The sequence below is a fragment of the Pelodiscus sinensis genome, chromosome 1, assembly GCF_052426305.1.
Source record: "Pelodiscus sinensis isolate ZL-2025 chromosome 1, ASM5242630v1, whole genome shotgun sequence".
Classification (NCBI taxonomy): domain Eukaryota; kingdom Metazoa; phylum Chordata; order Testudines; family Trionychidae; genus Pelodiscus; species Pelodiscus sinensis.
This window is the reverse complement of record NC_143052.1, coordinates 30,068,403-30,084,346: the sequence shown is the minus strand read 5'-3', so window position 1 is coordinate 30,084,346 and position 15,944 is coordinate 30,068,403. Positions and strand designations below refer to the sequence as shown.

At 41.6% G+C, this 15,944-nt stretch overlaps 1 protein-coding gene across 1 annotated transcript in view; it reads left to right on the top strand.

Moving 5' to 3' along the window:
- Positions 1-1,427: 1,427 nt before the first annotated feature.
- Positions 1,428-15,944, top strand: part of REDIC1 (regulator of DNA class I crossover intermediates 1) — a 31,764-nt gene continuing 17,247 nt past the window's right edge. Inside the window, exons 1-5 of the mRNA XM_089778643.1 lie at positions 1,428-1,555; positions 2,257-2,389; positions 7,194-7,260; positions 12,869-13,069; positions 14,238-14,368. Coding sequence (XP_089634769.1) covers positions 1,450-1,555; positions 2,257-2,389; positions 7,194-7,260; positions 12,869-13,069; positions 14,238-14,368 — 638 coding nt within the window. The 5' untranslated portion in view covers positions 1,428-1,449. The remainder of the gene's footprint in view (positions 1,556-2,256; positions 2,390-7,193; positions 7,261-12,868; positions 13,070-14,237; positions 14,369-15,944) is intronic.

Sequence of the window (15,944 nt, the reverse complement as noted above, 5' to 3'; positions counted from 1 at the left end):
TTCCAGTCCTAGTATTCTATGATTCCACACATGGATGGAAAGAATCTGCACATTAATGGAAAAATGTGGGTTATAATCTACAGTGGTGCAGAATTTGAGTTATATATATTAGCTTTTGTTTTTCCTTGCTATTATAGCAAGTGTACTATGGTTGAGCGTGGAATAAAAGCAGAAAATGTGCTGTTGAAAAATATTGTCAAAAATTTCTTGTTATTCTCTGGATTTAAAAATAGATAATTACATTGCTGGTTAGTCACTTAAAGGTTTGGACTTGAAGGATGCACAGTGTATTTAGTAGTCCTGATTTAGATAAAATGGCCAAATCCGCAGTTGGTGTAAACAGACATAGTATGAGTCAGCATAGTTCTAGTCCATTTTAGCTATCTGAGGACTGGCCCACTATTTCTGCTTCACATGCGAGGGTTTACATATTTAGCTCCCAGTAGTTTTACTGTATTTGGAATTAGAGTTCTACCTTCCAATGTCTCAACTTCAAACTACACTCTACACATAAACAGTAATCCATTTTTGAAGCGCTAATTACCTATTTGCCATCTTTTAGGAGCAGAATCATACTTAAACAAGAAAGGAGGAAGCAAAAGGTAAATGTTTATAGCTATTTTTATAATCTATTGTACAAAACTAAGAAGTTCAACATTGCTTTCATGTACTGATAATTTTTCAAAGTAGCTGAAATGAGGTACAGCACTATGGATCTGGACTAGTATGCATATGTTCAGAATAACTTTTGAAGACAAAATATTTTATCTAGGAGAGCCTCAGGCTGAATTCCTGATTTTTAATTGTTATTTGTGTGTGTATTTCTATGTATAAGAGTAATGCAAAGTTTTAATAATTTCTTACCCTTTAAAATACGTCAGTTATGCCAATATGACTGCAAGAATGACTTGCAGATTTAGAATCCTAAAATATTTGGTCATTTCAACTAATAGCTAAAGAATGTAAGTACTTGTTTCTGGCTTCTAATGTACACTGAGTGCCTTGATATAAGCAGAGGAAATATCAAACATTAGGCAAGAAAGTAGGGAGGGAGAGAGGGTGGCTGTAACTGTAAGAACAGAGGAATTCGACACATTTAAAAAAATCATACAAAGGTTTTCATTTGTTAATAGGTGAAGTTTGAAACTGTGAAATTTTAGGGACTGAATTTTCCCATCAGAAGCACCATCATTCTTTAAAAATATCAAATAATATTTGTACAATAAATAACCTTTTTAAAAGAAAGGGAAGTGAATGTAAATGCTAGATTTTTGTTATAGAAGTTCAGCCATGTGATTTCATGGATATTAAAGTGAATTGGACAGCTAATCATGAATATGTGCAACCTATACTGCTATGGTGCTCTGGAGTTTAAACATAGCAAGCAGTTTATTTTTTGTCTTTTGAAAATTATAGGAATTCTTTGAAAAGAAAAAGCTCAGATCAAAGATGAAGCTGCTAGGAGTATCATCACCCCCCAAAAGTTCAGCCGTCAGTTTAGATCTTCTCAACCTGTATGTTGTTAACCAGATATCCACCAAGAAAGACCCTGCTGGTGAGTCCAATACACTTTACAATTGGAATATGTATTTACTGTAACTAATATCTGCTCCTGCCTCAATTCTTCTGTACCCTCTTGTGAGATTATAATTTGTAGTTTCAATAGTTCACATTTTTAGTTAGCTGTTAATTAAAGATAGTGAAAACAACAACCATGCAAAAAAGTCAGAGGACAAAATGGGAAATCAGTCATCTTGACTAATATCATAATATCACCTTCAAGGCTGTGCACAGCTCTGCACCTGGCTAAGTAGCTGCACTTGTTTCATCATACTTCCCTTTTTTGTTCTTTGTGGTCTTTTTTCTTAAACTATCCCGCCTCAAAATCCATTTCTTTCACTGATCTCCTCAATAACATCTACACATGTACTGAATCTTACCTTTTGCCCTGCAATACATTTTGAATGACTCATACTCTAGAGGCCTTGCCTTTCAAGTGTTTTCTTGGGCTAGCAGAACACCTTAGCCCTCAAACTAAATCAGAAACACAATAGAGCCTTTCAGTGCTCGTAAATGGAGACTGTAAATAGAGTTAATAATAAACAGTTCAGATAGTGATAGTAGCAAATAAAACAAAACATATGTATTTTGTATTGATTATGTAGAGTGAAAGTTGGGTTCTGCATTCTTATTAAAATTTAGAAATCTCAAATCTCTCTGATACAGATACTAACATTATAAACTCTTACATTACAGACAGAGTGCGAAAACCAGTCCATGTGGATATGAACAGGGAGTTAAAAACTCCTATCAGGAGACACAATATAGAACTTCCCATGTCACCACAACCTACATCATCTAAAACAGGACTAGTTGACATGCAAAACAGGTACTGGAATAATTATGTACATTAGTCAAATGTTCTTGAAGTTCATCAAATATAAGAGCGCCATGATGCCATTTCTTTCTTCCTTTTGATTGATAAAAATGTATATTAAAAGTACCAGTTTTGGGATTCAGGCACTTTTTGCAAAGCTGAAAAATACAATTAGAACAAGAGTAAAACCAGCAACTTTCACAATCCAACTAAAAACTAACTAGCCCTTTAGAAACTCAATCCACCCTCCCAGCCTTTCTCATGCTCCAGCGGCTGCCTCCCCCAAAGTCTGGCTAAATACATAGATCAGGGCTACTCAACTTAGGAAGCCCCACGGGCCACAATGATATTCACAGCACACGCTGAGGACTGCAACTTAAGTGTGAAAGCCACGAGGAGTCCTGTGGCACCTTATAGAATAACAGATTTATTGTAGCATGAGCTTTCGTGGGCAAAGTCCCACTTAGTCTGGATCTGCAAAACTTGCATCTGATGAACACGGCTACCCCTCTGAAACTGAAGTGTGGTTTCATATGCATGAAAATATATATATGCAAATAGATTTTCACACTGATAGGCATGAATACAAAGATTAAGGCAAGACCACACAACACGCAGGCCCCATTTAAGTCAGTTCTGCTAATATTAATAAAATGCAATATTTACCCGATTTCGACCCATATGACAGCATTTTTAATGAGCAATGACTGTCCAGGAAATTAACTACTAAAATGCATATCAACAGAATTATATTGACTACTTTTTTGTTTTGGCTTCCACCCACAGGTCGCATGTTCAGCCCCGTGTAAACCCAAACCGCACCGTGGGCCACATCCCCCACTTTTTTTTTTAAACTGAAATGGAACACCTTTTCTGATTGGTGTGGCAGTATAGCTCTGGAAGAGAAGCAGGCTCTCACATATGTAGTAGATGACAAGCTATTTCAATCAAATCCCAAACTTGACATTTTACCTGCAACCTATGGACAGGCTTTGCAGATCCTAGAGCAATTGTGCCATGTTCTTTCAGCAAGATACGTTCCTTAAAAATTAGGCTGCTGGATTCTGTAGCAGTTTCTTCTTTTTTGTAAGATGTGATCCTATATGTAACACACTGCAGTCATCTAATGTTGACTTGACAAAGATCAAAGTAGCAAGGTCTGCATCCAAAATAAATAGTTGTAACCTCCTAATTGGAGAAAAAGATGGAAAACACTGTTGTCATGTGACTTTTTTTTTACCAGCTGCTGATAATCCAGCAACACTCCAAATAAGTGCAAGTCACTCATAATTACATAATAGGCAACTGTATCACGGTAAGCAGTGACACTAAAAAGGATGTTGAAGTCATAGAGACAAACAGCTCAACATAAGCTCCTAGTGTGATGTGGCAAAAGGCTCTAATGCAACCCTTGGATATACAAACAAGAGAGGCATATCTACACAGCAGCATTATCTCAAAATAAAGTGAGTGTCTACACAGCAAGCCCGTTATTTCAAAATAATTTCAAAATAAAGGATGTCTTATTCTGAATTCTGTAACTCCCGTTCTGCGAGGAATAGCGCCTATTCCAAAATAGCTATTTCAGAATAGGGCATGTGTAAACAGGGTAGCTGGAGTTATTTTGAAATAAAAGGCCTCCAGGAAATACCATAGGTTTTTGGAAATCCCAGTCTGTCCACACGAATCAGAACGCTATAACTTCCCTTCCTCTGCAGCCCTTTAAGCCCCAGGGGAAACAGTGTGTGGCACACAGCAGGCCCTGACAACTCTGAGCCACACAGAAGATGCCAGACCAGTGCTTTCTGCCACCATGTGTGACCCCATTGCTCTGACTGAGCCCTCCATGGCTACAAGGGAGCCGGCAGGTAGCTCTGAGGATCCTGCCCAGGAAAGGAAGAGGTGTACGCTTTCCAGGTCTGGTTAAGAAATCCTGGACTTCATTGAAGTCTGGGGAGAGAAGACAAATCTTCAGGATCTCCACCCCAGATACAGAAGTGTGGATTTCTATGGCCAGATGGCCGATAGCCTGGCCAATAAGGGCCACATGCACACCCAAGAGCAAGTGCGCATGGAAATAAAAGAACTAAGGCAGGCCTATGCCAATGCTAGGGAGTGCAGCTCCTGCTCTGGGGCAGCATTGCAGGCCTGCTCTTGCTACACCCACCTCCACCACATCGTGGGGGAGTGGTCTGTACCTTCCTCCCCCCTTGTTGTGGACTCGGGACGGGAGACACCCATTGTTACTCTCCTAGGGAGCAGAGCCGGTGTGGAGGAAGAGGAAGAGGAAGAGCTGGATGAGGTCAGCACCAGCTTGATGCCTGCCAGCCAGGAGGTCAGGCTCTCCCAGGAGCCGGTACTCACCTCCCAGGATGGCCCCCAGGCATCATCCAAAGCTGGGAAAGGCCCCTCAGGTGAGTGCCATTATATTCCCTAAACACACCCGGGTGGAGGTGGCGAGGGTCAGCTGTGTGCTCCTCGCTCAGCCTTCTTCGCCTGGGGATCATGCAGCAACCTGTGCACATGGAGTGCCAGTCTGGGCCACACAGCCCCAGGAGGCAGCAAAAGAGGACCCTTGTGCTGCAGCTCTCAGGGGCTGTGTCTACACTGCACCCCTTTTCCAGAAAAGGGATGCAGATTAGACACATCGGAATAGCAAAATCCGCGGGGGATTTAAATATCCCCCGCGGTATTTGCATTAACATGGCTGCCGCTTTTTTCTGGCTTGGGGATAAGCTGGAGAAAAGCGCCAGTCTAGACGTGATTCTCCGGAAAATAAACCCTTTTCCAGAGGATCTTTTATTCCTACTTGAAAGTAAGGTTCCTAACTTTAAACATCTTAAAAAGGCTTAAACATCTTAAAAATAATAAAAGATCCTCCGAAAAAGGGTTTATTTTTCGGAGAATCATGTCTATACTGGCACTTTTCTCCGGCTTATCCCCAAGCCGGAAAAAAGCGGCAGCCATGTTAATGCAAATACCGCTGGGGATATTTAAATCCCCCGCGGATTTTGCTATTCTGATGTGCTACATTAGCATCCCTTTTCCGGAAGGGATGCCAGTGTAGACGTAGCCAGGGTGTCTGGAGAGGCCTGCAGTATTCCCGACACCAGGGTGGAACACCCACCACAAGACACCACTAGAAGGAGGCTGGGAACGTGCAGACACACACACACACTCAGGAGTGCTACACACAATCATGCCCACACTCTCGGGGCAGCATCCATTCCCGGGGACAGCACAGAGAGGCGGAGGAGCATCTGTTGCTCACACACACCTCTCCCCAACACCGTCCTCCCCTCCAGCGGACAGGGATACAAATCCTGTCCCTGTGGAACGCTGCCTCTGCTGGACCCGGTATGTGCGTGGCATGGAGGGAAGCCCCGCCACCCTGTGGGCCCCCACTCCTGCCCACAGGCTCCCAGTCTGACCCGCACCTTCCCATGCAGGAAGGGGCCAACTGTCTAGGCCTCAGGTGGCCTTGCTCGAAGCATATCGCTCAGTTGTACATGGATGACTGCCCTTCTCTTTGTTCTCTACAGCTGGACCAGCTACAGGAGGTGAGTGCCATCCTCCCGACCCTGTGTGATCTGCTGGCACTGGAGAGCCCACAAGGACCTCCAAAGGGAACATATCACTGCCCTGTGAGCCCTGCAGCACTCCATGGACCAGCAGGATTGGAGACTGGAGGAGAACCTCCATCTGCACCATGACACCTGGCAGGAGTGGCTGCAGCAGGGTCGATCCATCTGCATGGCCTTCTACACGGTCATTGACCGCCTGGCAACTGCTTCCACGCTGGCTCCCGCCCCTCTGCCTTCTCCCCCTAGCTCCCTCCATTGCCGCCAAGGGCCCCACACACAAGGCAGTGGCATGACCTGACACAGGTGTCACTCTCAGCCCCAGCCCTGAGCCTCTCCTCCCCCTCTCTTCCCCTTTCCACTTCTCTCTCCCCTCCTTCCCCCCATGGTTCTTACCCCAGTCCCTCTCCAGTTACATTTATCCAAATAATAAAAACAGAGTCCATTGTTTCCAAACAAAGTGTGGTTTATTGTTTGTACAGGAGAGGAGAGGGGGAACCAAGGCACAGAGCTGAGATTCTCTCCTCCTCCCTCCCCCCCTCTCCCCGCCTCCAAGAGCAATGCAGACACTGAATGGCCTCAGGTCCAAGGAGAATTCAGTTTTGGGTACAGCACTCAGGAAACTGACTCCCGCAGTAGGATCAGAACCCCAAATAAATTGTTCAGATAACCCCCTTTAACAGTGAAAGGGGGAATGTACATACTGATTGCTCCCCCAGTTAACATTTATTTAACATTTATTGATAGTAAATAAAAGTATTTTATTAAGTACAAATAGAAGGATTTAAGTGGTTGCAAGTGAAAACAGGCAAAGCAAAGTGCATTACAAATTTAAAATAACAAGAAATGCATACCTAGTTCTAACACACATGCTTTAAGAAATTGACTTATGGACGCAAATATGCATAACTGAAAGATGCTTTGGACAAAAAAATCTCATGTAACCTATCTATTTTAATGTCCATGTGCTGGATCTGTATATCTTATTTTGGTGTATGTAACACTCTTGTTTATAAAGTTAGAAACATGGAGAAGCCTCAGTGTTTTAATGCCCAACTCAAAACATCTTAAAGGAGCCAGATTTTCAGATGGACCATGGTGGTTGTTCAAGACTGTTTGAAAAGCAAGCCTTTTAAAGATGTTTCAAGTTAGGAACCCAAAATCATAAGTCTCCTTTGAAAATTTTAGCCAAGAACTTTAAATCTCTTAGATTTTGTCTTAATCTTTGTTGCAAGGATACAACAACAAGTATTAGAGAATAGAAGAAAGCATCTTGCAGATAAGATGAAATACCAACCTCAAGTAAGTTAAATACTTCTAATTTGACATAAGTTTCATAAACTAATGACCCTTAATGTGTTTTTCTTTTTCAAAATAATGACTAATCTCATAGATTTTGATGTAAAGTGAAGCTTTTCTCTTTAAGACTATGCTGCATCATTACAATTACCTGCCAGATTATTTTAGGTTGCTTCAAAACACTCAAAAAGAACAGTCTATGTTCCAAGGCATTTACAAGGACAAACAAGTATATAGAGATTAGGAGAAAAGGAATGGGAACAACAACAAAAAAGCAAACTATGTAAAATGTAAATAAAGTTGGTTTAATTCACTATAAGCAACATGGCAGAAATTAATCTTTAAATGTGGACAGTATGGCCTGTGAGGATTAATCCAAAGGAGCATAGTGCACTTAGGAGGTCACGAGGAAGAAGACAGGTTGTAGAAAGTTGGGAAATGGGCAAAGTTGGGAGTGCTGGCAGAGCACAGAGTTGGGAGGTAATATGAAACTTGACAATGGAAGACAAATAGGGAAAGGGCAGGATTATAGAAATCAAATCTGTCCTCAAATCTTGCCCTCATATCTTGTTTTCTAAAACACTTTGAGACAAATTCCACTTCCACTATACCTGTTCAACCTGATGAGGTTGATGGGGTATAACTGAGAAGATAATTTGTCCCTGAAAATCCATTGTAAACATTTACAAAATTATAATGAATTTAGGGTAGATGTCATTATCTATCGATCGATTGATTTGTGTGTCTGTCAATCCATCTGTCTTGTCTGTGTGTCTGGCTGCGAATCTGTTTATTCAAGAACTCCCCCTAAATGGTAAGAGCTAGGGCCTCCAAATTTGGTATGCATCTTCCTCTTATCCTAACTTAAAGCAAGGTCAGGGTTTGGTTGTGATAAGAAAATGGGAAGTGCTGGGAATGGGACTATTTTCCATGGGGATGAGAAAGGAGGGATGTGAAATTGCAGAGTGAAATCTGGAAGGCGGGTGGGGGAGCTCGATGGGCGGGAGGAGGGGAGAAAAAATGCCCATGCCAGCCAACAGGGCTGGGGAGGAGAGAAGGCCCCGTCAGCTGGAGGAAGAAGAGAGAGCTCCACTAGATGGGACCCCTCCCCATTCTGAGACCCTTCTCCCACCCAACTCTCACACCTCCCACATCTCCAGCCTCCTGCCCCCCCCCTCACATCTCCAAGGCCCTGCCCTGACGCCTGCATCCCTCACACCACCAACCCCCTATCCCGAAGGACCTGGACAATGCTGAGAAAGTCTTCTAGTCTATCATAAACAAATCTGTGCAGTCTTTAAATGTATTTGCCAAAAAGATGTGGGACCACAGGGGAAACTGTTATTTCACACATTGCTTTGTCTTTTAATGGATGCCACTGGGTAATATTAATAGATTAATTTAGCCTCACTTTTACTTTCACTATTTTATATACTTATGAGAGATTATTATTTTCAATATCCTGTAATTATGTCTTCTGTTATAGCGTAAAATAATTAACTTTCTATGGGTGCATCTGCATAGAATTGCATATGTTATTTCGAGGTCATTTCAAAATAGCTTATTTCAAAATTTGGCGCTACATAGCACCACATTTCAAAATAAAATGCTATTCTGAAACATCCCTTAGCCCTCGTGCAATGAGGTTTACAGGGACGTCGGAATAGCGAGACCGTTATATTTCAAAATAACGGGCTTGCTCTTAAGATATGGAATAGCTATTTTGGAATACCGGAGATATCCCAAAATAGCTCAGTGGTGTAGACGTGGCCTATATGAGGTTAAGCGCTGGCCTAGCATTTAAGCATGTTACTCAACTGGCAGTAAGAGTATTTGGAGTTGTCAGGTTTGAATGTGCTGAATGTTTTTATATAGTCATATGCTCTTTAAGATACAAACCAATAAGCCTGCTCAATGTCATCATTTCAATGGGTCTATTTGAGGAGTAAAGTAGTACTCAGCATGAGTAAGAATGGCAGAATCTGGCTTGAAGTGTAGTGAGTGGGCCATCGCTAATCACATATGGACTCTTAATTAGGCCCACATTCAGGAAAGCATATGCTTTAATCCACCCCATTTAGAATAATTAATTCTGTAAGTTTAAGAACATGTTTAAATCCCATTAAAGTCAGTGAGACTATTAAGCACAAACTCAAGCACTTTCCTGAAAAGAGATGCTTCCCCGAATTGGGGTCATGAAGAGGAAATACTATATGTTCCACTAAGGGAATGGCCTCTCTAAGCTGTTTCCAGTCAGCCACTGACAATCTTTGCTTATATGTAGAACAGGAGTGAGGAACCTTTTCTGGGTCGGGGGTCACACAAAAAAGAGAAGCACAAAAAAGAAAAAAAAAAGGCCCAGCGTAGTAGATTTTGTGTGCTCCAGCCCTTGTGCCTTGGATGCTGGATCTAGGCAAGCCAGGGGCTTCATCCAGCCTGAGGTAACCCGCCCCTGATGTAGAACTGTACATTAAAATGTAAGGCAGAATTCTGTCTTCATATGAATGTGCAGCTTCTGTTTTACCAAATGGGCTACCTATACCTGTGAGCAAAATTAGACTATTTGAATTCAGACATCCTGATTTCCATCCATAATTTTTAAAAAGGTAGAGAGTGTTGATCACTTTTTGAGCTGAATTAAATTTAACTAGGAAAAATTAATTTAAAATGGTGAGAGGGACTTTTTTAGCCTTCCTGAATCTTACCAAGAGAAGGAGTGAGGAGAATTAAATATGATCCCCCAACTATGGGTGGTCAGTAATGTAGGCAAGGGAAGGCAGAGCCTTCCCAAAATTGCCTACTCGACCAACTGCCTAATGCTGTGGCTGCTGCCAGGAAAGGCTGGGACTGTGGAGCAGCAGCCTGGTTCTGTCCAGCTGCCGGGAAAGGCAGCCCAGCTCAGCTGCACAGCAGTCCAACTTTTCCTGGCCACCAGGGAGGGATGGGGCCACAGCTCAGCAGCCAGCTTCCTCCGGCCACCAAGGAGAGCCGAGCCGGGGCCACAGCATGGCAGCTGCGACTCTCCACATGATCCAGAAGCCTTGGGCAGAAGGGGAGGGGCCTTGGGTGGAAGGGAGCAGGGCTGGGACTTGCCTTCTCCAGCTGGCCTTTCACTTGATGCCCATGTCCTCAAGTCATGCATATTTTGAAAGAATTCCATAGTTAAAACATGGATTGTTTGCCTCCTTTTATAAGGACTGAATGAATAGGTGCTGGAACTAGGAGTGTGGGGGTGCTGAAATACCCCTTAACTTGAAATAGTATTCATTATATTCAAGGTATACAGTTTGATTCCATGGCTCTCAGTGCCCCCACTTAACCAATTGTTACAGGACCCTTCACTGAATGAGGAGATAACTATGGCTTAGCAACTTGCAACCTCCTGTGCTGATGGGTGCCGCTGAGCAGGAGGTGGAAGGATAGCTTAACTATCCAGCTAGACCTCCACCAGAGGCACACTACTAGAAGATGCCTGTGAAAGAAGCTGAATCAGCACTTCTCCAGAAGGCCTACTCCTATCCCAAACCACTTTTGGGCTGTGCTGGCCCACTCCCAGGCTCCTGAGTGTAGCAGTGTTCGCTGGCCATTCATGACACTGCACTCTTTAAATTGTCAACAACTGAGAGACTGGGTTGTGTCATCTTGCACCAACACAATCCATTAAGTGAATCAGACCTATAGGTGGGACCATTGGGCTTTGTGCTCCATTCAGTTAGGCCCTTGTCTGTCTAGGCCAGCAGTTCCCATCTGCTGGTCCACGAACTGCTGGCAGCCAGCCGATGGCAAATGCCAGAGCTGAAGCCAGCTGTTCATGGTGGCTCAGCCATGGTGGCTGACTTTGCCTGGTGGCAGAACTGGGCCTGAGGCAGCAGCAAGAGGAGATGCAACAGGAAGCACCTCCCTTCCTCCTCCCCGCTTGCCACCCAGGTAAGATGGTTGCCTGGCCCGCATTCCCTCCACCTCTCTCTATCCATGGGGTGTGAGACACGCTACTCTGCCAATGGCTACTTCCCTGCCCACGTGGCCAATTTTGCCCAGCAGTGGTGCTGGGGCTGAGGCAGCAGCAGGAGAAGACAGAGCAGGAGGCATATTTGCATAATGAATATGCAAATATGCAAATAAAATGTTACTGGTTCACCAAAAGTTTATGAATAGGTTTGCTGGTCCATGGTATAAAAAAGGTTGGGAACCACTGTCCTAGGCTAACCAAACTATGTTGTCTTCAGAGTGTCACAACAAAGCTAATTATTTTGCTTTGTGTGTGTGTGCATGTGTGTGTAAGGCCTTAGAATGCACATTTTAAAGTACTGGATCTGTGGAAATGTTACACTTTTAACACATTTTGTGAAAAGCATCCTTTGAATAAATTAATCAGATGCAGCTACTAAACATAGATTCTTCAATGAATAAAGAGAGAGACTCTCTCTAGACCTAGCAATTGAGCCAAGTTTTCTACTGGCATAATCCACTGATTTCAGTGCAGTTATGCTAGAGAAGAATTTGATCCATTATTCTAAAGTCATGTAGGTGGGCCAAGTTTGTTAAAGTAAGAAAGATAGGATTAAATTCTTTATTTGAGCAAAGGAAAATTACTTAGTCTAATTTAGACATTTGGCTGTGAAAATGTATTTTAACATTAACAAAAATCACAGCTTGTAGCACATTACTTTAGTAAAAGTCTTCCACTGTAATTGTATCCCTCCTACTGGTTGGAGATGGAGAGACCATGTTTTAGGCTGGTATAGAATGTCTAGAACTCATTCAGGCAAACTGTCATATGGGCCTCTCCCTGACTTCCATTTGCATGTACAGATCTGTGCCTGCTCTTTGTATGTGCAAAGACTTGCTAACACTCTGCACATACGGGTATAAGGCTGTTTTGAAAAGTGTGCACCATTATTTGAATTTTCATGCTTGTATACATCCAAAAATGGAGGCACTGGGCTGAAAAACTATTACAAAAAATTGTACTGGGTGAAATATATCCATCCCCCACAAAGCCTGAAAAAGTGGGATTTGCACAAAGTACTAAGCAGAGAGAGTAGAGCTGAAGATTCACATTCTCCAGCCTATTGGCTAGCCACAAGACTGCAATGCAAAGGCATTGACCATTACAGGTTGAACTTCTCTAGTCCAACACACTCTGGTCTGGCAACATTCATGGTCTGGCATGATTTTAGTTAGCTGGATGTCCACTTATCATGGGTGGGGCCAAGTTTCCCAAAGTCCTGTAAAATTTGTTTACAGTCACCAGTCCTGACTCTCAGTGTTCTGTGTTGTTATTTAGTTCTAATTTAGCCCTCAATGTTTTCTAAGAGACCACTAAGCAGTAGAAGTGTTGGTAGTGTTGCTAACCAATATTGACCTCCTATGGCCTGGCAAATTCTCTGGTTCAGCACTGGTCAGGTCCTTAGGGTGCCAAACTGGAAAGGTTCAACCTGTGTAGACCTTGCCACTATATGTTCCTTATGCTGGGTGTAAGCGCCACCAGGATCTGTGTAGTTGCATATCCCATGGCACTTCACCAAATCTGCTTTATATGCTGACCAGCTTGGGCCAACAGGGCAAAATATTTTTAGGTAAATAAAATGTCCATTTTGCTTTGCATAAGTTATCACAAGTTACAGAATCAACTTGCACAGACTCTAGTCTTGAACATCAGCACTATCTAGCAGCAGACAGCAATTCCTATCCAGTGTCCTCTTCAGTATCCTGGTCTTCTGATTACAAACACTCTCCAGAACAAAATTTCAGGACAAATCTAGCATGCAGTCCTTGGGAACTGGCCTATGAAGAGAAGCAGAGAAAACAGGTTTGATATGTTGTTTTTTTAAGAGAAATTATATTAAATGATTTTTTTCTTTTGGGATAGGAATTGGTATAAGCAATAATTAGAGTGAAATTACTTTTTAAAAAATATATACTTGGTTTGAAAATAAACCCAGCCTGATTCTGTAAAGATGCAGAACTTTGTCTAAGGCTTTACTCCTGAATCTATAACAATAGTGTTAAGGCTAAGAAAGCCCTGTGAGCTACATGTAGAGCACTTGCTGGTGTCTTTGGAGAACTGGCTGGTAATATGGTGTGATTATTCTGTTTCCTACTACTGCATTGAAGTAAAGACAGTTAAAATACATGAAATATTTTCCTCATATTACTCTCCCACATAAACAACTGCTGTAATTGGGTGTTGTGAGAATACAAATTGGGGGAAGTTAATCGGTACAGTCTTTTGGGATCACACAACACTCCCTACACAATTTCTCTATTGAGATTTTGCCAGTGCCCTGAAGTTTGTGAACTCCTGCTCCAGAGGATTTCTTGTAACTTAAATCAATATTTTGAAATACCATTTTAAGACAATTATTGACTGTTGTCTAGCCTTAGGCCATCTGATTTGGTAGTTTTACTTTGTTCTAGATGTGAAAAATTATGTGAGAAAATACAATAGCAATTGAGGGAGGTTTTCCTGCTAATATATATATATATATATGAATGAAAATATTTTAATAGAATTAAGAATGTTTACATATGTATTAGCGATTACATCTTAATGCAAGTTCAGGAAGGCAGAACTCTTAAGGTCCCTTTGTTATTCTCATGGCATTGGATAAGAGATGGATATTTGAAGCCTTCTGTTTGTAAGCTGGCAAACTGCCAGTACTTAAAATATGAGCAGCAAGGAAGTCAGTTGAGCCACTTATGTGAATAAAGCAAGCAGGATTTGGCCTTTTATATAAAGCAGTCTGATGACTGTTTTCCTCCATAATCAATTTATGGAAATGAATAGCAGTATTCCATTTTTCCGTATCAAAATAAATCTGTTTTCCCCCATTGAGATAGAAGTGACATTGTCACATTCAATTTTATTGTAAAATATTCAAAAGAATCGAAATGGTTAATATAGTTATATAATGTGAAATGTCATTATACATAATAAAATCAATTTTAACTATTCTGTATATCTAATATTTTGGCAGTTTCTACCATTTTCTCAGCCAGGAAATATCTCTCAAGATCCTTGGGTTTCAAATTCCCCTAACAAGCAAAGCGTTTTCAGCAAGTCCAATACAGAAGTGCCATTGGGAACATTGTTCAAGAAATTAAATAGGTAGGCAGAGATTTTGCATTTTTTAAAATGACAGTCACATTTAAAAATAAGGAGAAAGAAAGGACTTTCAAGACTCGTTATCTGATTCTTTTATTGCACTTCAGTGCCTTTGAAAATTAAATTGAGATGAAATGTAACAATAAAAGGACCAGATTAGTTATAAATTGCTGAAATATATCAAAATGTTATTTTAGTTCAATATCCTAGACTCAGTTGTTCATTTTCTGAACACATTATTCAGTAGTGTCACTGTACACGTAATCTGCAGGAAAAAAAACATGTCTTTTCCTCCTGTTTAAACAATTCTTCTGTTTTCCTTTTTAAATTAATAAATAATGTATGTTTTTATGGTGTTATTCCCTTTTCACAAAGGAGAAACAGAAGCCTGAAATAACATATATTTTGAAAAAAAGCTCGTAAGAGAAAAACTTTACCTATTAACTGATGGCTTAGGGCCATAGACAATTTACAATAAATATCTTATTTCAGGTTTGTTCCAGGGGTTCTCTGAATGTCTCTTGGACTCCAAAGAGTCTAATTTTCCTCCCCATTTATTCCTTCACTTCCTCTCAAGTCTCCAGTCTACCATCTGATTGAGGAGGGCAAGACTGAATATCTTTTTGAATCAATCATCATTTCCCAACACTGACTGATTGGGGCAGGATAATAATGGCAGCTCTTTTCCAATATCCCCAGGCTAGTCATGTGTCTCTACAAAAAAGGGATGGTGGATTTCTCACTTGGAGGTAGGTAGCCCTAACTTTAGGAACACTGGACCGACCCACTAACTTTAACCTTGGTCACCATACATTTAACTTATCTTTGCTTCTCATCTCTCCCACCCTTTCTCAAGCTATCTAAAATGCAGATGATTTAAGTTGTTTTCATGTTCTCTCAATCAAACGATATCATGTTGTTCCTTTAATCCCTTTATTAATTTCCTGGCCCTCACAGTATCAGATTCAAACTCCTCTTACTCACATTCTAAGTAAGGAGTGCCATCGGGAGAAAGGCTGGGTTTTGTACAGGAGGTATGGGAACTCCCTAGAGGAGTTCTTAACTGCAGGACAGAATTAGTGAAATGTAATTTCTGAAAAGGAGAGGTACACCTGCGTCAGGGAGCCAGTATTTTGTTTACAGACTAGGAGTACATCTAGACTACAGGCTTCTTTCAGAAGAAGCTTTTTTCGGAAGAGATCTTCTAAGAAAACTTCCGAAAGACAGCATCCACACTGCAAAAGTGCATTGAAAAAGTGAGCTGATTTTTCGAAAGATAGTGTCCAGACTGAATGGATGCTCTCTCACATGTAAGCTGTGATTGCTATGGATGGAATGGCCACCAGGGCACCTGTACTTTTTCCTCTTTTCTCTTCTTCCAGAAGAACTCCCTCTTCCCCGTCCACACTCGCCTTTTTGCAAAATAACTCTTTCGCAAAAAGGCTTCTTCCTCATAGAATGAGGATTACCAATGCCAGAAAACCCCCTCTGTTCTTTCAATTTTCTTGTGGAAGAATGCAATTGCAGTGTGGACATTCCTCAAGCTTTGTCGGGAAAATGGCCGTTTTTCCAATAAAAC